This window comes from Quercus lobata, chromosome 8, assembly GCF_001633185.2.
Source record: "Quercus lobata isolate SW786 chromosome 8, ValleyOak3.0 Primary Assembly, whole genome shotgun sequence".
NCBI lineage: Eukaryota > Viridiplantae > Streptophyta > Magnoliopsida > Fagales > Fagaceae > Quercus > Quercus lobata.
In genome coordinates this window covers 23,022,831-23,048,357 of record NC_044911.1, presented here as the reverse complement: position 1 = coordinate 23,048,357, position 25,527 = coordinate 23,022,831, and the positions used below count along the sequence as shown (strand labels likewise).

At 34.3% G+C, this 25,527-nt stretch overlaps 1 protein-coding gene across 1 annotated transcript; it reads right to left on the bottom strand.

The window, feature by feature from the left end:
* Positions 1 to 19,653: 19,653 nt before the first annotated feature.
* On the bottom strand, positions 19,654 to 25,085 carry LOC115957793 (peptide methionine sulfoxide reductase B1, chloroplastic). The gene is made up of 5 exons (XM_031076123.1): positions 24,813 to 25,085; positions 21,426 to 21,537; positions 20,407 to 20,472; positions 20,111 to 20,308; positions 19,654 to 20,019 (listed from the first exon to the last, which is right to left on the bottom strand). Exons 1-5 carry the CDS (start codon positions 25,009 to 25,011, stop codon positions 19,989 to 19,991), a joined length of 606 nt encoding a protein of 201 aa, XP_030931983.1. The 5' UTR covers positions 25,012 to 25,085; the 3' UTR covers positions 19,654 to 19,988.
* Between the last annotated feature and the right edge of the window lie 442 nt (positions 25,086 to 25,527).

The following is a 25,527-nucleotide window of genomic DNA, read 5'->3' as shown; positions in this document are numbered from 1 at the left end:
GCAAGACTGGAAGAATGCCATAGAAAAGCCATCCGGACCAGGTGCCTTATCACCATTAAAATCATTGATTACCCCAAACACCTCTTCCTCCTCAAAAGGTCTATCTAGCCAACTTGCATCCTCCACCGAGATACTAGAGAAGTCCACATCATCTAAGACAGGTCTATGAGCCACATCCTCAAAATAAAGCTGCCTATAAAACTGAGAGATACAATCTGCTATAGCTGCCGGATCCGAAGACAACTCCCCCTCCACCATAAGTCTATCAATAGAATTAACCCTCCTATGAGAGTTAGCTATACGGTGAAAAAATTTAGTATTCCTGTCTCCTTCCCTAACACAGAGAACTCTAGATTTCTGCCTCCAACAAATTTCTTCCAGCAGAGTAGCTTTTTCTAACTCATCACGAATTCTTCCCACTTCTACTGTTTCCTCCGCTGATAAACCCCGACTATCCTCCAAATTCTCAAGAACACTCAGGTCCTTCCACAATTTTTTAATCCGATCTTCAACATGACCAAACACCTCCACATTCCATCTTTTCAAATCATTTTTTAAGAGCTTTAATTTATTGGCCAAAACAAAACTCGGTGCACCTTGAAACTGATAGGATTCCCACCAAGACCTAACCCTATCCACAAAACCCTCATCCTTGAGCCACATATTCTCAAATCTAAATGGCCTACTCCCTCTCTGAAAAGATCCACCCTCAAGGACAATTGGAAAATGATCCGAGCACAGCCTAGACATCCGTCGTTGAGCAACTGTTGGAAACTTATCCTCCCAATCTGCAGAAAACAAAAATCTGTCCAGCCTAGCCTTCGAAGCAACTTCTCTAGAATTTAACCAAGTGAAAGTCCCCCCTTGCAAAGGCAGATCAATGAGGCCCTGTTCCGAAATAAAATTGGAGAACTCCCGCATAGCAGCAGTGAAAGTATTAGACCCCAATCGTTCGGAAGGGAACCTAACCACATTAAAGTCACCACCCACACACCAAGGAACACTCCACCAGCTGTTTAAACCACAAAGTTCCTCCCATAAAAACCTCCTGTCTCGATGTACATTTGGACCATAAACACCGGTAAATGCCCATACAAACTGATCTGACACACATGTAAATTTACAGGAAACTGAAAATCTCCCCACTGCTTCCTCCATCTTACTCACAACCCGTGTGTCCCACATCAATAACACCCCTCCAGAAGCACCACAAGAACCTAAGTAAGACCAATCAACATGTTGGCCACCCCACAAGCTACGAATCACCGCCCTATTTATCAGTCCCATTTTGGTTTCTTGTAGACAAACCAAGTCAGGCCCCCATTTCCTAATCAAGTTTCTAACCCTGAGCCTTTTATCCTGCTCATTCAACCCTCTTACATTCCAAGAAATAATCTTCAAACTCATTGATAAGGCACAACAGCCCGTTCCATACTTTCACTCCTTAATTTATTTGAGCCATACTCAACATTCAAAGATGACAACAAATTTTTCAACTCCCGCTGACCTTTCTGACCTGATTTAACCAATTTCATCTTATCAGCCACCACATGTTTCTGCTTATCTTTTTTTCTGGCCTCTATAGCTAATAATAACCCTGTAATTTGCTCCTCAAAACCTTCCAAAGAAGTGCCCACAGATTTCTTAAAGGCCTTAATCCTATTAGTTACCCATTGTGAAAGTTGAGAGTTATCAACACTCTCCTTACACTCACTCTCCTTACACTCAATCTCCTTAACTGGACTAGACACCGACTCCAAAGGACCTTCAGTGGCCAAAGGTACCACAACTAATGGCTCACCACCACTCTCCCAAGATATCAACCTTTCATCAAATTCCCCCCTCACATTCTCTGATCCAGGCACCACATGCAAAGACTCTACTAGCCCCTCACCCTCATCTGCCCAACTAATCCTCTGCCCTTCATTATCAATAGCAGCAAAACCTGGTACACAATCTTCCTCTATACTTGAGCAAACCGACATGCTATCTGGAGAACGATAGAGTGAAAGTGGAAGCACTAACTGCCGCCCATCACGCAATTGTAGCATCCACTCTTTAGAGTTACCCCAAGACTTATCCAAGTTTCCAACCAATTCCCTAATATTGGGGCCAGGTAGATGAACTCCCTCAAGATCAGCATGATTAGTAATAGTGGCTGATCCTTCCGAGCCCACAAAATCCGCATCCCCACCTTCCGATGCCACCTGAGATGTCAAATTCACCCCCATTGACTTAGCTGGCACGGTGGAGCTCTGATTCTGGCTACTCGGACCACCGAATCCATCAGCACCCATCTCTTCCGCCACCGTAATGGAGGACACCGTGGCCGAGGACACCACCGGCGGCATAAAAGACCCAATCGGAGCTCCGGCAGCCAATACCAGCTCGTGCGAAGCTTGGGTCACCGCCGCTGGTCCAGTCGGCACAGAGAATGTCTGCGCTATACAACTCGGGCTGTGCTGGTCACCCTTACCTACCAGTTCCGTCACCGCTAGGGAGGAGATCGTGGCCAAGGGCACCTTCGACAACATCACAGGCTTCATCGAAGTCTTATGCGAGATAGCTGAGCTCTCCTGTTTCTCCTTATCGTTCAAAACACACTTACTTGGGCTTGGGATAGAGAGACAACTCTGATCAGAAGGTTCCAGGACAGTTGGGCCACTAAAGGAGCTCTCGCCAGCCTCAAAAGAAGATGGGCTTGACAGACCCAGGCCCAAAATATTGTTTTTGCTAGCCAACAGAGAACCTTGGGCATTCTGATTTGGTAGGCCCAAACCCAGTTTTGTATTCTGGGCATTAATACTCCCCGTTGCTACCCATTTGCCAGCTTGCTTGCCTCTCTTAATACCATCCCATGATACCCGCCTCTTTCCAAACTCATTCACATCCACAATCAACCCTCTCCCTAACCAACATGATCTCCTAAAATCAAGCACCTTTCCAAACACAACATTTTTTGAATTTGGATTGAACTTGAAAGGAGTATTGATATTATTTCCTTCCGGGATTTTCGCCTCAAGAATATTCTTACCATTAATAACTCCTTCACCACCCTCACCATCACCCATGGCTGCCGGGGAAAAACTTCCGGCCTGTGTGTCATTTTCTCTCGAAAACTCCATTATCTTCTCCACAACACCATCCTTGACCTTTTCCTTAATGAAGGGCTGCTGAGCAGGCTTCGACCTTGCCTGCATTGGAGCTTTGACAGCTTCCACAAAGGACCTGGCAGCATGATACATTGGGATCTGCTTAGACTTATGCGGTACAAACTTCAGTCCACCCAATGCATATTGGGAAGGTTCCAATCTTCTTCTTAATTCAATCCCAAAGGTTTTCCATCCTTGTTGAAGCTTTCCGGCAGGAACAATGATAGTTCTCCGCAACCCACCTACCTTAAGTTCTGTCACTGATAAATACTGTCCAAACGAGTTGGACCCCTGTTGCAACGTGTAAGCAGTACCACCTTCCCTGAACGTGAAGAATTTCTTCGGATTAACCCCAATCACGATGTGTTCCAGGCTCCTCATTAACCACAAAGCTGCACTTTTACCCATAAAAACCGATTGCATGTAGTATTTTCCCCGTTCTAGAATCTTAAGGGAAAAAAAATTCCCTCCTTCCTCAACCACCAACTGAAACAGCTTAGATTCAATAAAAAAACTTCTAAAACCACCCATACTGATCCAAGTAACAAAGCTAAAAACAAAATTTCTGACTAATTTGAGGTAGCCGGGCCTCTAGAGAGAGAAATCATGTATTCAAGGGTTTATATTTCAACTTGGCTTTTCATTCCTATATTATATTTTAAATAGTTTTTTTTTTTTTTTTTTGGGATCATTCTTCCAACACCACTCTGCTGTATAGTCTCTTGCATTGATTTTGGTTCTTGGAGCGCCTTTAATACAAAATTTAAGTAAATTTTTCTTATCAAATTTAATGTAATTAGAAAAAGTTTGATGAAACATAAAAGGAAAAAGAACGCACAATCTGAAGAAAAATAAATAAATAAATAGTGACTGCATTAGGCAGAGGCTTTTGGAGATTGTTGTTTTTAATTTTGGAATTCTCTATGTTCATGTGTATGTATGTATTGGGTTCAATTGAATTGGAATTATCTTTGAAACTTTGGTTTTGATTGAATAATGAAAATGTCAAAAGAAGTATGTTCCAATATTTGGAGCCTTTTTGTATATGTGTTGTAATTTAAAAACTTGGTATTTGAATTGTTAAATTGTTAATTCACAGTTTCATTGTTCATCTATTAATCATGAATAATAATATTGCTATTTGCAACTATCATGATATGGTATCAATGATGTGATCATTTCGAATGCTTTCCTTTAGAGTTTAGATAGAGTCTATTTTATGATTAAAAAAATTTACAATTAAAATACTTTTGAAATTACATTTTTTTTAAAATAATTATTGGATACGTTGTATCTTAAATGACTTCTCATATTATTTGGAACTATCATAATGGAATAACGTATTACACATGGTATAGATCTAACTGTAACATCCTATGCTATAAAATAAAAATTGGGCCTATGGTTATCTTCTCTTTGCAAAAAATGGTTAAATTCTCATTAATTGTGATAGTTCACTTTTGGGTAAAATAGAAACTCTATTAACTAAGATTTAAGAAATTTAAAATTCTATTTCAAAAAATTTCTAGAATATTAGATTTTATTTTAATAATTTTATATTACAAAAGAATAAAATTTATACATTACATACAATTATTACTTCAGTTACCTTTTAAATGATGGAGGATATGAGAATGCAATTTGTAGATCTACTATCAAGATAACATCGATTAGATTGGTAGTAGATATTAGATTTAATTGCAGTTGAGTATTGTGTAAAGTCATCACCATAGAATAGCTCACGTCGGCATGTGTTATGTGGAACCAATGATATGAAAGAAAAAAAAAATCTAAACCAAGTCAAGTCATAGACCTTTAAGCAAAATAAACACTTTTAATTTTTATTTAACTATCCCGTGCATCGCATGAGTTAGCAACTAGTTTATATTACACGCAAGAACCATTAACTACCCAGGAGAGAGCACAACAGTAATATGGAAGCATAAACAATGATAAAATAGATGATAAAGAAGAAAATAGCAAAATAGATATATTCAAAATAAGTTAAAATAGAATATGGAATATGAAAACTGAAACTAGTAAAATCTTACTTGAATAAAACTTCTGTCTTTGATTAAACTTGAAAACAAACTGTCTTTGATACAAGCTTTGAAAATAAAAACACTGTTTGAAGAGTTACAAGATTACAATCCTTTATTGTCATTAGTCTGGGATCCTTAGTAATCTTTCTTTTCCCAAAAAGCCTTCTTGCTGAAGGTCTTGAACCATACATAGCTATCCTGTTGGTGTAGCTATATAAGTGGAACCTTTTGTCTAATTCTTTCTGTACTTCATAAATCTTATTTCTCATGAAATTAGACCATTCTTAAGCCAGAGCATTTGGATCTTCAAGTGATAAATAAGTATCTCTTGTATACCAGTTGTATTCAAGGATACAACCCCAATCATGGATAAGAGCCAAAATGTGTATTGGTCGAGCTTCCATATAATAGCTAGTATCCCAAGTTGGAAGAGTGCTCCAGATAGTGATCTTCATATAATTAAGTCCTCCAATCTGTGCAGCTACTTCTTGGATGACTTTGGGAAATAAACTAATCTGAATTCCAGAAGTTATGATTATTTTGCTAATAAACCTTGCTTCTAGCATTTCAGATAACCATAAAAGATCACAAATTACTGGATCTTCTGTCTCCGTGTTGATAAGTAATCCCAGATAGGGATTGTATTTGTCAAAAGTTCCTTCATAAACTCTATCTGCTTCTCCAAAGCTTTCATACCATGTAGCTTTATGAGATAGCCATATGTCGTCTGTCATGTCTTCCGTTCTAATAAATGTTGTAGAGACTAAAACTTTAAAAAGATGCTTCCATCTATCATAAGAACTTGTTAGGGCTTTATGAGTTAATATTTTCTGTTGGATTTCAGGAAGTAAAGTTCTAATGGCAAGTCTCATATTTTGATGAATCTTAGGGTGGAGCTTTGAAAAGCTTGTTCCCATAAGATAGCTTTTTAGAGACTATGATTCTGTCATTGTGGAGCTTGAATCTCCTTCCTCCTTGCCAAGGAGTTGACAACCAGATACTTCAATGAATGCACTAGTGCTAATAAGATGTAATTCCAAAGCCTTAAGGGTTTTTTGGAATAAATGTTTCTGTTTGAGGGTGAAGGTTGCTTGTAAATTATCAAGAAGTATTTTAATATGAAGAGGAAGGTTTGTGAATTCTCCACCCTGAAACATGAGGTCAGTGCGGAACACTTTTTGTAGAATTACACTTTTTTCATCACATGAATACATTGCCTCTACTAGCAACGTATCCTGAAGGGATATTGTCTCTATCGAGATGCCTTCATGACTATCCAAAATTTTTACTGAAGGCTTTCGGATTCCTTTGGGTTGCACCACTGGTGCCTTGCCCTTGTCTGTCTGAGAGGATCTTTTATTCACAATAGTCTGCAATTGGGTTTCGAGAAAAAGATTATGTCTAGAGTAAATATTTTCTTGCAAAGCTTCTTTAAAATTTATTTTTAAAATTCTTTTGCCAATGTCTTTCTGTGAAATTCTTTTGAAGTATTTTATATGAAAAGTATATATAATAAAACAAACTTTTTTCTGTACACCTTTGTGCTCATGCCGAGTAGTGGTATAAGAGTAATCATGATGAAGTCTTTCAATATTAAAGGGGCTAAAATCCAAAAACTTTACAAAATTTGCCATGATTCTATCCGTTTTGTATGTATTACTATATGTCTCGTTTTGTGAGAACATGTGAAATAAAGCTTCTCCGTAAAGTCTTTCATCAACTACTATAATAATCTGGGGAAAATCTATCAGAGACTTATTATTAACTCAGTTTGTTAAGAAATTAAATCTATCTTTATTCAAGAAATTACCACAATTAATATGTTCTTTAATGATTAGCAAAATAGAATCTGTCAGAGCTTCTTTTATTAAATCATCTGTTATATGAACATCTGAGGATACTATAAAGGGTGTAAGTATGTTATTTATTATAATCATGTTGGGTACTTCTATCAAACTGTCAGTCCATTCATATTGACTAAAATTTGGAATCATATTTCCATCTTTTATGCCTTTTCCACTAAGTTCCTTTTCACGAAGTGTTTGGACTATTTGTAGGTGCCTATGCACAAAAGCAATGAGAGAATAAGAGCAAATCTCTATCTCTATATCTTGTTTGAGTCTCTTTATGTCATTATCTATCAAAGGGTCATCAAGTGATATATCTGTCTTTAAAGATGACAAACTTCTTTCAGTTCTATAGATTCTTTCTTTATCAATATCTTTTAAAATAGTGATATTATTACATGAATAAACTTCTTTTGGGATAAAGGATAAGATAAAAGGTACATTGGGATACATCAAGACAACTTAGGAAGAGAGGTCTTTAATAGTTTCAAAACATATATTGTTAGTACAAATATGAGGCAATTTATGATTAATTAACTGTAAACTTTTCACTTATGCACCTGAGTCTGTCAAAGAAGATTCTTTATTAATTATTAAAGTGATTTCTGTATGCCATTTTTGAAAAATTACTCTGTCAATTAATCTTAAACAATTCTGCTTATTGTTGTCATTATCCAAAATATCTTTCCTAATGAGGGGGGGTCTATCACGGGTTTAGGTAATTCTTTTAAATTTATTATTTCTGCAATATTTTGTTTGTCTATGTCTGTGGTATTATCTTCTTTTATTTCTCTAATTTGTTGTTTTATCCTTTTTGCTTCCGTCATTAAATCCCGTAGAGTTACCGGTTTTATATCTATCCTATCTTGTTTCATTTTTGTCTTTTCTTTCTTATCTTTAGCTTTTTCTTTCTTTCAACATTCCATAACATGATGTCCATATTTTCTACACTTAACACAAGCAATAGGTATGTCTATAGAATCTTTCAATTTTATTAAATAGTCTTTTTTGTCTTCTAGTTGATTAGGTAAATTATCTATCAATTTCATTATTATGTCTTTTTATTTCCTAATTCTTCTATTAACCTTAAGTGGGTTGGTAGATTTTAATTCTTTCTCTTTCTTTACTTGATCTATTTCTTTTTGACTAACATTAAATATTTCCATTAATTCATTTATTATATCTTTCTCAAATTCTAATTTACTTATACGTTTTACATTTTTATTATGTCTATCACATTGTTTTTTAGTATGTCCATATTTTTTGCATTTATGACAAATAGTATTACTAACATGTCTGTCAATTTTCTCATTATATGATAACTCAGTAGTATTTAAAACTGCTATGTCTCTTTTTCTGTCTATCTCTAAAGGTGTATTTAAAATTTTCATCTTTTTAGTTAATTCTGTCAAGCTATCCGTTTGGGTATATATTATATCTCTTTCAATTGATTTTAATCTTTCATCAATTTTTTCCTTTAAACTATTACACTTCTTGTCTTCTTTATTGACTACTTCCACTTTTTCCACTTTTACATTTACTACATTATCACTATTTTCCTTTTCTTTTAAACTATCATTATTATTGTTTTTCCTCCCTTTGTTGACTATTTCTCTTGATTCAAGTCTTTCTTTTTCTTTTGCATCTAGCTTCCTACGTAGAGATTCTTCAAGGGTACTATTTTCTTTCTTTAACACTTCTTTTACTCTTTCTTCCTTACTTGTCTCTATTAGGCTCTTTTCTCTTTCTATTTTTGCTAACATTTCTTTAACTATGCCTTTCCTTATCATACCTCTTTCTTTGTCTTCATTCATTATATCTATAGCACTTTCAACAGCACTTCTTTCTTTTATGAGATTCTTTCCTTTATCTTCTATATGTGTTGTTCTTTCCTCAATTGGGTTAGTTTTTCTGTCAACTCTTCTGTTAGTTGCTTTTAATATCTATAAGCCTATTTCTATCTCATCTTTTCTACTATTATTTATATGCCAATTATCTGTCATAGTTTTTGTTAAAGATGATCTATGATGGGGTTCAAATTTGCTTTCTTGTTTCAAAGGTGAATTTAAAGCTTTCATTCTTTCATAGAGGTCCAAAAAACTATCACTTTTCTTTTCTGCTTTAGTATATATAGCAGATCTGTCAATATTTTCTAAAGATTCTAATTTATTAATTATATCCAAAAAACTATTATTGTGTCTATCAGTCTGTCGGTTGATTTTATCTCCTATTAAAGTACTCAAATTATCTGTGTTACTATTATAATTATAATCATCAATTTCATTGTCAGAATCAGAATCTGTTTCATAATCCATATTACTATTTGACCAATTATTATCTATATCTTTCATGCTATAACCTTCATCATAATCTATATCATCATAGTCCATGTTTCTAATTAGTGTGTGCCTAGCCTAAGCGTGAACAAGCAAACAAATGATGAACTGATAAACGTATTTATTCTATTTCCAAGCAATTAATGATTACTGGCGGAACTATTACTAACCACTGATATCCTTGCTATCGGGACCACCTCCTCGAAAAACTCCATTGTGGGACCACCCAAACAACGCCTGTCCGTCGGCTAACAAAACGGGCTGACCAACGTGAAATTATGGTTTGCCAACGAAGAAAGAGGTATGATAAGGAAAGGCATAGTTAAAGAAATGTTAGAAAAAATAGAAAGACAAAAGAGCCTAATAGAGACAAGTAAGGAAGAAAGAGTAAAAGAAGTGTTAAAGAAAGAAAATACTATTCTTGTAGAATCTCTATGTAGGAAGCTAGATGCAAAAGAAAGACTTGAATCAAGAGAAATAGTCAACAAAGGGAGAAAAAACAATAATAATGATAGTTTAAAAGAAAAGGCAAATAGTGATAGTGTAGTAAAAGTAAAAGTGGAAAAAGTGGAAGTAGTTAATAAAGAAGACAAGAAGTGTAATAGTCTAAAGGAAAAAATTGATAAAAGACTAAAATCAATTGAAAGAGATATAATATATACCCAAGCGGATAGCTTGATAGAATTAACTAAAAAGATTAAAATTTTAAATACACCTTTAGAGATAGACAGAAAAAGAGACATAGTAATTTTAAATACTACTGATTTATCAGATAATGAGAAAACTGACAAACATGTTAATAATACTATTTGTCATAAATGCAAAAAATATTGACATACTAAAAAACAATGTGATAGACATAATAAAAATGTAAAATGTATAAATAAATTAGAATTTGAGAAAGATATAATAAATGAATTAATGGACATATTTAATGTTAGTCAAAAAGAAATAGATCAAGTAAAGAAAGAGAAAGAATTAAAATCAACCAACCCACTTAAGGTTAATAAAAGAATTAGGAAAAAAAAAGACATAATAATGAAATTGATAGATAATTTACCTAATCAACTAAAAGACAAAAAAGACTATTTAATAAAATTGAAAGATTCTATAGACATACCTATTGCTTGTATTAAGTGTAGAAAATATGGACACCATGTTACAGAATGTTGAAAGAAAGAAAAAGCTAAAGATAAGAAAGAAAAGACAAAAATGAAACAAGATAGGATAGATATAAAACCGGTAGCTCTACAGGATTTAATGACAAAAGCAAAAATGGTAAAACAAGAAATAAAAGACGTTAAAGAAGATAATTCCACAGAGATAAATGAGCAAAATATTGTAGAAATAATAAATTTGAAAGAACTTTCTAAACTAGTGACTGAACCCCCTTCATTAGAAAAAGACAATTTGGATAATGACAACAATAAACAGAATTTTTTTAGTTTAATTGACAAAGTAATTTTCCAAAAATGGCATACAGAAATCACTCTAGTAATTAATAAAGAGTTTTCCTTGACAGAAATTGCTTTGATAGACTCAGGTGCTGACATGAACTGTATACAAGAAGGATTAATACCTTTAAAGTACTATAAAAAGTCATCCGAGAGATTAACCCAAACTAACGGAGAAAAGTTGATCATTAATTATAAAATACCTAGTGTTCACATATGTAATGACAGAGTTTGCTTTGAAACAGTTTTTGTTTTAATAAAAGACCTCTCTTCTAAAATTATTCTGGGAAATCCCTTTATGGCCTTACTTCACCCGTTTTTAACAACAAAAGAAGGAATCAAAACTAACGTGTTAGGGAAAGACATACTTTTTAAATTCATCTTACCACCAATTTCGAAAGAAATCTATTCACTTAATACCATTCCCATAATAAAGGAAATTGATAAAGAAAGAATTGACAGAAAAAATAGACATCTGGAATCTTTAAAATCAGAAATAATATACAAAAGAATTGCTGATCAATTAACAGACCCTATACTGAATCATAAAATAATATTATTCAAACAACAGATTGAGACAGAAATTTGTTCCAATCTCCCTACTTCTTTTTCGCATAGAAACCAACATATAGTACAGTTACCTTATGAAAAAGATTTTAATGAAAGACAGATACCTACTAAAGCTAGACCAATACAAATGAATAATGAATTATTAGAACATTGTAAGAAAGAAATTGAAGATCTTTTAATAATGGATTAATTAGAAAAAGCAAGTCTCCTTAGAGCTGTGCTACTTTTTATGTCAATAAACAAGCAGAGTTGGAACGAGGAATTCAAGATTAGTTATAAATTACAAACCTTTAAATACAGCTTTACAATGGATAAGATATCCCATCCTCAATAAAAAAGACTTACTTGATAGACTTCATGAAGCAACCATATTTTCCAAATTTGATATGAAAAGTGGATTTTGGTAGATATAAATAGATGAAAAAGACAGATACAAAACTGCTTTTATAGTTCCTTTTGGTCATTATGAATGGAATGTCATGCCTTTTGGTTTAAAAAATGCACCTAGTGAATTCCAAAATATAATGAATGACATATTTACACCTTTTACAGATTTTTCAATTGTTTACATAGATGATGTTTTAATTTTTTCTAAATCAATTGATGATCATTGGAAGCATTTAGATATATTTGTCAAAGTAATTAAACATAACAGCTTTGTCTCAGCCTCTAAAATAAGTTTATTTCAAGATAAAATCCGATTTTTAGGTCATAATATTTATAAGGGAACCCTAAGCCCTGTTGACAAAACTATTCAATTTGCAAATTCCCAGATGAGATAAAAGATAAAAATCAATTACAAAGACTTCTTGGCAGCCTAAATTATGTTTCAGATTACTTTTAAGGACTAAGAAAGATATGCAAACCCTTGTATAAAAGGCTAGAAAAGAATCCTCCTCCTTGGACAGACAGACATACTATGATAGTCAGACAGATTAAAAAATATGTTAAGCAACTCCCTTGTATTGTTATTCCTTCTCCCAATACTTTTAAAATTGTTGAACCAGATGCTTCTAACATAGGTTATGGTGGAATTTTAAAACAAGTAGCCAAAAGTGATACCAATGAATAGATTGTTAGATTCCATTCTGGCTCTTGGACAGCTATCCAGTAGAATTACAGTACCATTAAGAAAGAAATTTTATCTATTATCTTATGTGTTTCAAAATTTCAAAATGATCTCTTTAATCAAAATTTTTTAATTTGAGTTGATTGTAAAAGTGCTAAAGAAGTTTTATAGAAAGATGTTCAAAATCTTGTTTCCAAACAGAGTTTTGCTCGATGGCAGGCTATTTTAAGTGTTTTTGACTTTGATATTGAATATATTAAAGGAGAAACTAATTCGAATCCTGATTTCTTAACCCGTGAATTTCTATAGGGAAGATGAGTTCCCCTACAGATAAGAGCAAATCCCCAAAACCCAGAACCAGATAGTCTTATGCTGCTCCTCAAATTCCTCCTCCCCCTATCAGATTTCTCCCTTGTCCCTCTTTCACTCTGCCTACTTTCTCTTCAAATAGACCCCTAATAACTTGTAGTCCGAACCCCTTTCAACCACTTTCCCCAAGCCCTACTCCAACAACCAAACAATCATATGCCTTGCCTTCAACCCCTTCAACTCATCCCTTAAAGAAACCATTTAACATAGTTGCATCCTCTTTTCCCCCTTTAGCCTCTCCCTCTAAACAACCCAAGTACAGATTCTCTACCTCTTAGGAAGCCAAAACCCCAAAAGAAGACCACAATATTGAACTCCCAAAAGATTCCTAGAATTTTATTTTATGGATTGAACCAGAATACCAACACATAACAGACACTCTCTCCTTAGTCAGACAACTTATACCCTCAGGATGGGAACATCCTAAGACAGAAACTTTAAAGACCTAGACATTTTATGAACTTATTTTAGTTGATACAGACTCAATATTAGTAACACATATGCCTTGTTCTCAAGACCCAAACAGAGTTGGCTATTCCAAGGTAGTCATAAAACAGATCCTCACCCCTTCCCAGTGGAAAGCACAACCCTGGATCACCAAGAACTTTTCTGTACTCTTTGAACCCTAGTTCTATAATTATTACAATTATATGGAAGATTGGTATAGGTTCCTTTTATTCCAAAATAATATTTATAGGCATACTTGGTTCTTCCGATTTGATATGTACAGATAGAAAGACATGATGATACCAAGATGGTTTATTGACTGGTGGAATTCCTATGGTCCTGAAGCTATCCTTCCTCCTGATCTCTTAAAAGCCTATGAGACTTTCAAGAAAGAACCAAACATACCGCATCTTAAGGATTTCCCACATCTTTTGCAATTCTTTTACAGGTTTCCAGATCTCCCATGGATCATTAGATGGGAGTACAGGATAGAAAAACATCCTCAGTATCCTTTTTCCATGCTCACTAGAAAGTTTAAATTAAAATGGTGGAATAAGTTTAATTTTGATCATATTTGCTTGGAATTACAGAAAAAGACCTCTTCCTCCCAGACAGAAAGTTCTAATTTCCTTCTAGAAAAGAGTCAAGTTCAATGCCAACTTGCCTTTGTTTCAAACAGAAGACAGCTTAAAAAGCAACTGCTTGAAGCTGCATCGCAAATATCAGATGATGAAGATGACACAATATTGGAATCCTCCTCTCCAAACTATAGGACTCACCCAGAAGCATTCCAAGATTCTCAAGACCCCTATGACATGTGACAGATAAAACAAAAGACAAAATGACAGAATGCAGAAAGATCCAGAAAGATATTTTGACAGAATATTATTTGCACGCAGATTCTCACAGATAGAAAACTACTATTCACTAGCATGCGAACTGACAGATTCCCAGGCAAACTACTGTTCAAAACTTTTACTATTCAGAATTCTACAAGGTTTTACCGACAGATTAACTTGGGTCTATTTTACTTAATTCAGGTTACTTTTGAAGACTTACCATGATTTATTTCATCTATAAAAGGATAGACTCCAAAGACATAAAGGAGGTCCATTTCCAAAAGTCCAGTTTTAAGGTTCAATTCTCAAGTTCAAAGCTTAGGTCCAAGATAGCTCTCCCTCTCCCTCAGAAAGACTCTTGTAATCCTTCCTCTCTTGTAATCTTGTAACCCTTCCCTTCTAGATAGATATAATCTTGTAACCCTTTATAGATTTTACTTTGTAATCTTGTAACTCTTCAAACAGTGTTTTATTTTCAAAGCTTGTAACAAAGACAGTTTGTTTTCAAGTTTAATCAAAGATAGAAGTTTTATTAAGTAAGATTACTAGTTTCAGTTTTTATATTCCATATTTTGTTTTAACTTATTTTGCATATATCTATTTTTCTATTTTCTTCTTTATCATCTATTTTATCATTATTTATGCTTCCATATTATTGCTGTGCTCTCTCCTGGGTAGTTAATAGGGGGGGGGGGGGGAAACAACAACAACAACATTTATTTCTACCATAGAAAGCAGAGCACAAACATAATGAAAATTTCCTGAAAGCATAAGAGGTTTTGGAAGAATATCCTCCACAGCCATTGCTGCACTTGCAGTCAGATCCATAACCACAATTTCCTCCATAACACAACATTTTTCAAAAGCTAATGATTGATGGAAAAACAATGAAATATTTGAGAGAGCTAGACAAATCAAACTATGTAATAAGCTCATTACAGAGCAAAGAGAGTGAGCTGTGGACACAAAGACTTAGAGTAACAGAGTTGTTTATATTATCAATGGGGGTTTGGGTCTGGAATCAGCGAGAGATCTTGGTCTGACCAGTGGGGATTGGGGGTTTGATAAGTTGATCATGTGTGGATCATGTGGGACTAAAAGTGGGTGAAAGCAGACATGGTAGGACCACTTAAGACATGTACGATGGGCTAGCTAATATTTTAATTTAATTACTGTCACGTGTGCATTTCATCTGCCACATAAGAAAATTCTATTAATCATCTAATAGTAGCGACTAAATTTATTGTGACTTGAAAATAATAGGGACTAAATTAAATGTTCTCAAAATGTAAAGACCAAATTAACTGTGACCCTAACCAAAATGGTATTTTTGCCTATATTATTCCACTGCACCCTACTGTTCTATACGTCAAAACGGATATGCACACCAGTTAGCTACTACTCTTCTATTCTTATAGTCAATTTCATATGCACTTTAATAGCCTAAATCCTAATATCCTACTATTCTTTTATTGTTAAATTTTATTGTTTCTAAATTCTAAGGCTTTTGGTTTGTTTGATGATTCTAAACAACATTATTCAGTGTATAAACACTGAAAACTGTGGGCCTAAAAAAAAAATAATGTGTTTGGTAGGAGTTTTTTTTTAGAAGTGTTTGAGTCACGATTCTCAATTTAGGGTGTTTAAATACTATATTTAGAAAAACTCTCCATTCCAGTTTTTAGCTTTTAAGTAACATTATTCAATGACATTTTTGTAAATATTTAGAAAAGTGTGGAACTCACTTAATTAGACAACATCAACTACAACTCTCTCTCCATCTCTCACGCTGACCAAGATAAGTGCTTCTCTATTACTTTTTTTTTTTTGCTAAATCTCTTTCTCTACTATTGTAGATGCATCCATTCTCATATACTTGCATATCATTTAGTATTATTTTATTAAATCTATTGTATTTATTTATACAATATTTTTGCATTTGTTTTGTAATGTGTTAAATTGTTGAGAAATTTTTATATGGTTATGGAAATATTTTTCTTTGTTAAGTGGATTATTTTTATATGATTGTAATATGTTGGATTATTGCATTTATCTCGAAAAATGCATATGACAAATATTTCTGTTTTTTTTTTTTTTTTTTGGGTGAAGTTTCAAAATATAAACATATTATACTCTATACACGTATTTCTAAATTTTTCTACCTAATTTTTAAAACATAGTTTTAAAAAAATGCCAAATTATATCCGTATGTATACTTACCACACTTTACTTGTAACATATTTTACTAGCTATGGTTACAATAAGGTGAGGTGATTTGAACCCTGGACACCTCTATTAGAAATACCAAGAAGTGCCAATTGAGCTAGAGTGAAATATTTTCGATAGTATGAAAGTAATTTTAACTAGAGTGAAATTTTTTTTAAAAAAAATTCTAAATACGGAACAATCATTTACAATGCAAAATTTCTTTGACCCTATCTTTTTTTTAGTTTGAACCTTTTGTATTATCTAAACATTTTATAAGAAAGTTGGTAAATTAATACATTGATTTTGTATTATCTAAACTTATATGTCTTTTTCTTTTCTGTGAGAACTAGTAGAGACTAGAGAAGGGCTTTGATGTTTGCTAATGTAAAAAAGGTCAACACCAACATCCTATCCAAGCAAGGCAGAAGCAATTCACTGGGCAATTATCTTGGCAAGTTGCTTAAATATGCATAATGTTAGAGTGAATAGTGATTCTAAAACCTACACTGATGCAATCATAACTCCCAAGCAGCGAATCCCCTGAAAGCTGTTTTAATTTTGCAAATGAAGTTCAAACTCTTGTTGTGCAATTTAGGTTGCGTTTGAGATGCTTATATTGGCCTATTGGGCAGCTACTTTTACTATTTAGCTTATTTTTGTTACTATTTATGGGTTCTATTGCACTTTTTGGTACTCTTTATGAGCTCCACTGTACTATTTCAGCTAACTTTTAGTTTTATCTACAATACTTTCAGCAAAAAGTTTTTAGTTTCAACTAAATAAACTGTTCTCAAATGGACAGTTAGGCCTTGTTTGGATTTCCCTGAACTGTGTTAACAAATCCCAGTTTTGTTAACTCATAACCCAAAATCAGTGGGGCCCACAGGTAGTATGCTTGTTTAGATGAATTTCTAAACCATTAACTCAGTGATAATATCTCATAATTTTGAGTGATGGGTGAGCAATTTTGGAAACATGGTGAGGCTGTTTTCAAGTTAAGAGTTTTGAGTTATCAGTGGCAATTTTGTAAATTTCCAGCAAACACAGGTCTCACAGCAATGTCTTGTCCCATCACTACAGGCTTCTGTGAGCAACGAATATTTTTCCTCATTACGCGCAAGTAGTCTGTTGCTGTTGTAGTGCTTTTGCAGTGCAATCAATGCTATGTGGGACCCAATGAGTGACAAAAAGGTGGGTTTTTTAATTTGAGATAGCTGTGGAAGTTTTCAACAAAACGAGCATGAGAGTGAGTTATGGGTTTTATTGAGTTAGAATTGTGAGATATTGGGATATGAGTTTGAGTGAGGAGATTTGAGTTATGAGTGTTAGGATATGAGTGAGTGACAAACCAAACAAGGCCTTAGTTTCTTAGATATTAGTCGTGATTATAACAAGGCTGCTTATGTTATGGCTAGATGGACTCACTTCTCAAGAACTCTATATCTGGTTTTATTTATTTATTTTAATGAAGGCTAGATGGACTCACTTCTCAAGAACTCTATATCTGGTTTTATTTATTTATTTTAATGAAGGCTTTGCCACTTGTGTTTAGCCAAAGTTATTTCAGGGGAGGTTGCTTCCTATATGCTCTTTCCTTTTGTTGTAATAAAGCTTTGTTAAAATTAAAGTTAAAAATTATATATATATATATATATATATAAATAAAAAAATAAAAAATAAAAGAAGAAGAAGAAGTGATTTATACATAATATATTAATGTTAGTTTTACCGGATTATACCAAATAGTGCTTGGTGAAACTAGTGAAAGTATTTTGTGTTTCAACTTAATACAATGAGCCTCACATATCAGTGGGTCACGCATATCGTGAGAGGCTTGCTGCATGGAGTTGAAACTGATCAACCTCTTTGTATTCCTTTGGAGTCATGTCATTAAACAAGTTTTAAAACCAAAAGTGCAATTGGATACAAGTTGCCAAAGGTAAATTGGTGGAGATTAGTTTGGCATTCTAATGCTCTCATATTTTAGGGTTGCACATTTATAATGCTCTCATGATTTCGGGTGAATAGTTATCTGTTAATTTGCTAATTTTCATACTAATTTAGGTTGCGTATAAGGTTGTTTTACCGAATCAACAATTTATGTTCCACTCTTTATATTCCACTCTATGTACCATGAATTATAACTTGTCATCTGTCAATTAATACTTAATTTTTTGCCTTTTATTTCACTTGCCAAAAATAAGAGAAAAACAAAAATGGCATCCCCTTTAGCTCCACCACTACCACCACAAGCAAGAGACAACCACCACCATCCTTACTAGTACCAGATTGACCCTGCCACTGCCACCACCTCCACCTCCCTGTTTTCTTGCCATAAACACCAATCCCATCACCATTGTTGTCGAATCCGCTTCCTCTCGAACCACCACCACCACCACCACCTCGGCCTTGCTCCTCATCTTCTTGCCTAAGCATTGCAGCAATGGTGTCGCAATCTCACTTGGGCTCAAATGTGCCCACCTTTATTGCAGTCACGAAGTTGCCGCTTGACTTCTGAAAGGTTAGGGGCTGATTCGATTGGTGACCCCTATGTAGCCATCAAATCGGTTCTCTTGGGTTGGAGAATGTCCAATGGAGTTCTTTTGGTGGTGTGGCTTGCTTGGGTTAGAGAACTAAAGATTGAGGGTGATTGTTGTTGTGGTTGTCTCTTGCTAGTGGTTTTGCCGAAGGTTGGCAATGTTGGGAATTCTTTGGGTATTTTTTTTTCTCTTATTTTTGGCAAGTAGAATAAAAGCCAGAAAATTAGGTATTAATTGACATATGGTTGATTCTAAATCGGGGTACATGGAGTGGAATAGAGAGAGTGGTACAGAAGATCTTGATTCGGTTTTACCTAAATGAGTGAAGTGGTCATCCTAACTTTCATGCTAAAGCATTAGGATTACTTGGGATAAAAATTGAAAAATTAAAACGGATACTTGGCACAAAATTAGACTACAATTAGAAGCTAGTTTGGAGTTGATTTGGATTCTAATTGTGCTTTGACTTTAATAAATTATATATGATACATGATTAGCATATTGGTTGCAAAATTTTGAAGTTTATGGTACTTATTCCAAATATCCCTATAGTTTAGGTGTCTAATTGTAATTAACCCTTTATATTCTATCATCTACTAAGAAGGTAGGGTCATAGCGGGCATTAAGCAAGAAGCTTTATTCCAAATATCCCTAAAGTGAAGGCACTGGAGGAAGCTGTAGATTTTGCTTGGGATGTTGGTATTTGGGATGCACACTTTGAATGTGACTCACAACTGGTCTCCAATGCAATTATAGGTTTGAGCAGTCCACAAGTGGCCATTTGTAACATAGTATTTGTCATAGATTACAGGATTTTTGATCTATACAAGTTTCACATGTTAAGCAAGACGGTAATAAACTGGCGCTATTTTGGTTCAATATGCCAAGGGGATTGGTAATTATGTAACTTGGGTGGAGGAAAATTCGGGTATCGGTATCATTGAGTTGGCTTTGGCTCAGGATATATTGAATTTCTCTTTAACTTAATAAAATTACAAGTCTTTCATAAAAATAAAAAAAAAGCTTACGTAGTTGTCACAAGACTTAAAGAGCAGGGGCTAGAGAATGAGCAGATACAACAATAATATCTTTCTGGTTTGCTTGTATGCCCCTCTCTACTGCTTCGGTTTCAATTTCAGGGAAGCACTGCAGAAATAGCCATATTTAACATTGGGTCCACTATAAAGATGAATATATGGGGAGCAAAATAGAACAGACTCTGGACAGAAATATTTACCTATTGATGCAATAACGCTTTCCTGTGGGAGGTGGACCATCATCAAAGATATGGCCAAGATGAGCATCACAAATAGCACACAGAACTTCCTGGCGAGGCATGAAAATAATCGACAAATCTAACTTTGATTTTACATTGCTTCCTATAGGTTGGTAATAAGAAGGCCAGCCAGTTCCACTATCAAATTTAGTAGATGATCTGAGGGAGAGAATTCATATCACTCAGTTTAGGAGAAAGTTGAGTGAGCAAAACATGTTAGTTCTACAAAGAAGTCTCATTGAGAATTGAAAACTTACTCAAATAGAGGAGTGTCACAGCATATGCAATTGTAAGTTCCATGGGTTTTGGTGTTCCAGTATTCCCTGAACATGAAAAGGAAAAATAGAAGATGAATAAGACAAATGGTACATCAAAAGAAGCAGTTGTCTTGACAGCATTAGCTCCAGCTTTCCTTATGCATACAGCATAAGCAGCATCTCCTGTCAACCAAGTATGTAAGCCTCTCTCTGGAAACTGGCTGATTCACATGTAAGGCTCTCCTGATTTATAAAGAACATTGTGGGCTATGGATAGTGGCTTTCCAGAGTAGGATCAATCCATTTTAGTACATGCATGAATACCATCCTGTTGCAAGTATAGGCTCACATTCATGTGTGTCGCTGCAACTGCTCAATTCTAAGACCAGTCATCATCTACAAAAGGGTGAATCAGGGCCCTTGACTAGTTCCTGTTTCTCTACAAACAAAACCTCCAGTAACTATTGTGGTAATCAAAGTGTTGCTAACTCCATATCTGTACTATAGGCCCAAACTACATGCCTCATAACTGAATGGATGAGCCACCTCCAGATTCTCTCCCAATAAACCATATACAGAAGTACTCCAAGGGCTTGGAGGTTTTTCCTATTCTTATTCCTCAGCAATTCAATCATTTCCCAAAAGGGAGGACCCTTGGTGATTTGACAATCTTCTTTCCATTCTTCTTCCTCTCATCTACCCCTCAGAGTCATCAAAGAACTAATTGGAATTCCCATTATTGTCAACAGGTAACCACTAGTGCCTATAGCGTCTTATTTGACTTGCAAGATTTTTTTTTTTAATGATGTCATAATTAGATATAATGTTATCCCAGAATTTTTATTTTTCACAATCAAGTCTGAGGCATTCACGGCATCCTACGTGAGCTTTTGGAAGCATCAAAAGAAGTCAAATTGTTCACATGTTTATTATAACAGCAATTATTTTGTCCAGAAAAAGGTAAGAATATATAAATGCAGTGAGAAAAAAAGTTAACCAGTAGTCTGTACTGATCATACCCAGTGAAAGCTCTCTCAGTCCCCTTTTGACGAGTAATGTAAAATTGTTCCCCTGTGAGCTGCTTCTTCCATTCTTCATCACTTAGAGATTTATAGTCAATGCTTCCTGCCTCTGCACATGACATAGCAAATGACTCTTTAGTAGCCTTATGCCAACACAAGATTGAAGAACATCCTTAAGATCTAAACATATTTTTGTAGTCTTTACAGGACCAGTCACTCCAGGTGTCCCTTTAAAATTGATGTAGTATAGAGAGGAGTTGTTGTTTTGCTTTTTTTTTTTTTTTTTTTTGGGGGGGGGGGCGGGAGATGGGGAGTTGGTCATTCTTGTCCAATTATCACTTGCAATGCTGTCATATTCTCAATTTAAATTATCTTTTCTATTAAAGATGAATTAACACGCAGAATGAGAATTTAGATAATGTGATCATGCTTATTTCAGATTATATGCACTTTTAAACTTTTATACTCTAAAGAGATAGAATACACGTTCTTCTGCCTAAAATAGGATGCTTATTTCAAATTCACAAGAATGATATTAATACAACCTGCATTGGTCTATTTTTAACTTCTGAGCTAAACTTTTGTTGGGAACAGAAAGGAGTTGGACCATAAAAGGCAGAGAATTACTGTTGTAAACTTATATCCTAGTAGCTACTCTCAACTGTGTTTATCTAAAGCTCAAAGCTACTCTTATCCACACAAAGGAACCAGGACTATACATTTTGATCAAAACACAGTTGTAAATAGTTTGAAATTAATATCTTAAAGAATAGATTTTCTTTATTAGAGACTTCAGGAAGATCTATAGTCTTGTGAATGAAATATAAGGGCCAGCTGGTTCAACCACAATGATACGAACACATAGGAATGTCAGTATCAAATTATACAATAGACTGATTATCTATGATCTAGAAAAATAAATGAGCTAAAAAGAAATCCACTTGTAATCGACTTCAAGATCAAAGCAATACTGGGTATTTCTTTTCTCACTTCCTCAAGATAAATGAAAAGGCAAATTAGATCAGAAATTGATCATAACTTAGAACTGAAGTGCCATATACTTAACGCCACTCCAAGAACTCTCTATCCATAACATATTTAACAAATTAAAAAGGTTGTGCCCATATCTGTTGCAACAAAATCTTTGACAATAACTAATATTAACTGAAGAAAACTCTGGCCCTCCAAGTCTCCATTGAGTAGCATTCAAAATCATCTCCAATGTTCTTTGAGAATAACTACTATCACACTCTATACAATTTGACTTAAAAGGCAACCAAAACAACATAATACAGTATTAAATAATTAAAACCAAGAATCAGACATATCTGATCAGGCTAAAACAAAACAGTTAAAGATCTCATGTGTAGTATAGCCTATAAGCTGATATCACACCATAAGAAGCTAATTTCCATATGTTACAAAAGAAGCTGTAACAACTTCTTATGAACTTTTAGAACACTTCTACATATTAAAATAAAGCAAGTCCAGAGCAGAATTAAGCTTTGTTTATAAATTTCTGAGACAACAAGATTTGCGGTACAAATTAGGTACAAAGCCTAAATATAAATCATTCTTTGTATTCATTTTCCAAGTCTCCAGCTCAAAGACATCAGAATATTTTTTTTTATCAGTAAATAAAAACTTTATTGAAAAAAGGAAAAATACAAGGAGAAAAAAATTTCCTTGGTACACAGGGAGTGTACAAGGATAGCAAAAGCCTACCCAAAATTACATAAATCTATGAAATTTAAAACAGAAGGTATGGCAAGACCCCTAAAAGCTTCAACTCATAATAGAACGCTCCTCCCCTTCAAAGATTCTATTATTCTGTTCTCTCCATATGTTCCACATAATATACTGCAGAATAACACCCCAAACAGATGCTGACCTATATCACCCAACACCACTATGCCAACAAGCAAGCAACTCAACCACTTGTTTAAGAATAACTCAGGATATGCCAAATAAAATAAATACAAAGGACCATAAATCACAGGCAAAAGGACAATGAATGAGCAGGCGGTCCACCGATTCCCAATCATTTTTACACATACAAGACCTGTTAACAACACAACTATGTCTCTTCCACAAACTATCCAAAGTTAGATACCTCCCCTTTGCTGCTGTCCAAGTGTAAAAAGCTATCTTAGGAGGAGCTTTCACCTTCCAAATATTCTTCCAAGGGAAGGAATGATTACCTCTGTTAGATAAGACAGAATAAAATGACTTTACTTCAAAAGAACCAATCCAAGTAGCAACCCACAAAACTTTATCTTCCTTATTCCAATCCACCTAAGAAGAATAAAGAAGAGCAAAGAAAGATTCCAAACTTGCCAATTCCCAATCTTGTATCAGTCTAATAAGAAGCATATCCCAATGCAAAATCCCATTATGCCAGCACAAATACTCTGCTCCAAACACATCCTTTTTCCTTGCTATGTGGTATGACATCAGTTATGCTTCCTTGAGAGGTAATTCCCCACACCATAAATTGTCCCAAAAATGAATTCGAACACCCCTTCCCACCTCGAATCTGATATTTTGAGAAACTCTTCCCCAACCACCTCTAATACTTTTAATATCATGAGTTTCATTCCTTCTAATTCATTCAACTATGTTTTTTTTTCTTTTTTTTTTGGGCACTTAACGTCAAAATCTGACAGCCAACAATTTGACAATGACACAATATACTGAAGTGAACTGCAGTATTTATGACTAATCAATACTTAGTCGCAGTGAGATTGCCAACATATATGATCAGTTCTAGCTTCATATTTCAACTTCTAAGACCTTCAAAGAAAGTAGTCGTTGAAGTTACTTTCAAATTATACTCAACAATATTTTTCATGCACCTCTTCCTTTGGAGTGCCCCTTTCTCTATTCAACATAACCGGGTTTGCTTATACTATCTATTTCCTATACCCTATATAATTTTTCATTAAGATGATCCATTTGGAAATTTATTTCTCCCGCTGGAGTGGGGCAGGAGGTACACCAATTCATTCTTAACCCAACTTCACTCAGATGGTCACTCCCAGATCATATATAGAAGTTTTTACAATTTATAAATTCTCCAAATTGTCTAAAGATTAACTCTCACACAAGCAACCCTCCTCAAAACCATGATCGTTAGTCGTTACACTGAAATCAAATTCTCCCTTCACCAAGTAAAATAAGGGCAAGTGCATGGGTGGCTGGGTGCGTGTGAATTGAACACAACTTATCATCCAAATCAAGTTAAGATTAAATGAACCAAACTAATAAATTTAAAATATATATAAATATATATATATATATATGAAAGAAAGTAAAATTGGTGACCATATATAATCAAGAACAATCAACACAAATGTATAAGAGAGACTAATAAGAGAAACAAACCTTGAATACTGTCTGGTTTCTGGGAAGAAGCTGAGGAGCCCATTGCACGGATTGATAATGAAACCCTCTTGGGTTTTGGTGAACCCAATACAAAAAGCTTCGACTTGAAGCCAATTTGTAATTGGGTTTTTGAGGAAATGAAACAAGATATAGTTGGAGTTGGTAAGCAGCTTAAACTTAAACTAGGATGAGAAACCATTGCCTGAGTTTAAATTCGTTCGTGACTATTCAGCCAAAAAAATAAATAAATAATCGTGTGACTGAGGGAATACAGGAGAATTAGATTGGTTTATATATATATATATATATATATATATATATATATATATATTTTCACTTATCTCAATTTGGGTCTCAAAAAAATTGATATTTAATGAGCGTTTGGATACAACTTATAATTACTACGTTTGCGTTTGCATTTGCATTTTTTTTTTTTTCTCTTGCTGTTGTTTTTGACTTTTCAACCCATTCACTATTCACTTTTCATCAACCGTCACTATTTACAACAAAATAAGCAGGGAAGTGCACATCAGTGGGCCTCATGCACTATTCACAGGACCCACAAACCTCACTTTTCAGCCATATTTTCATTAAAAATGGGTCTTACGGTACTATTCACATATTTAAAAATTATTTTGCTACAGTATTTTCAATTTTCAGTTTTCAGTTTCAACAAAAATAAGTTGTATCCAAACGAACCCTAACCAATGTTATT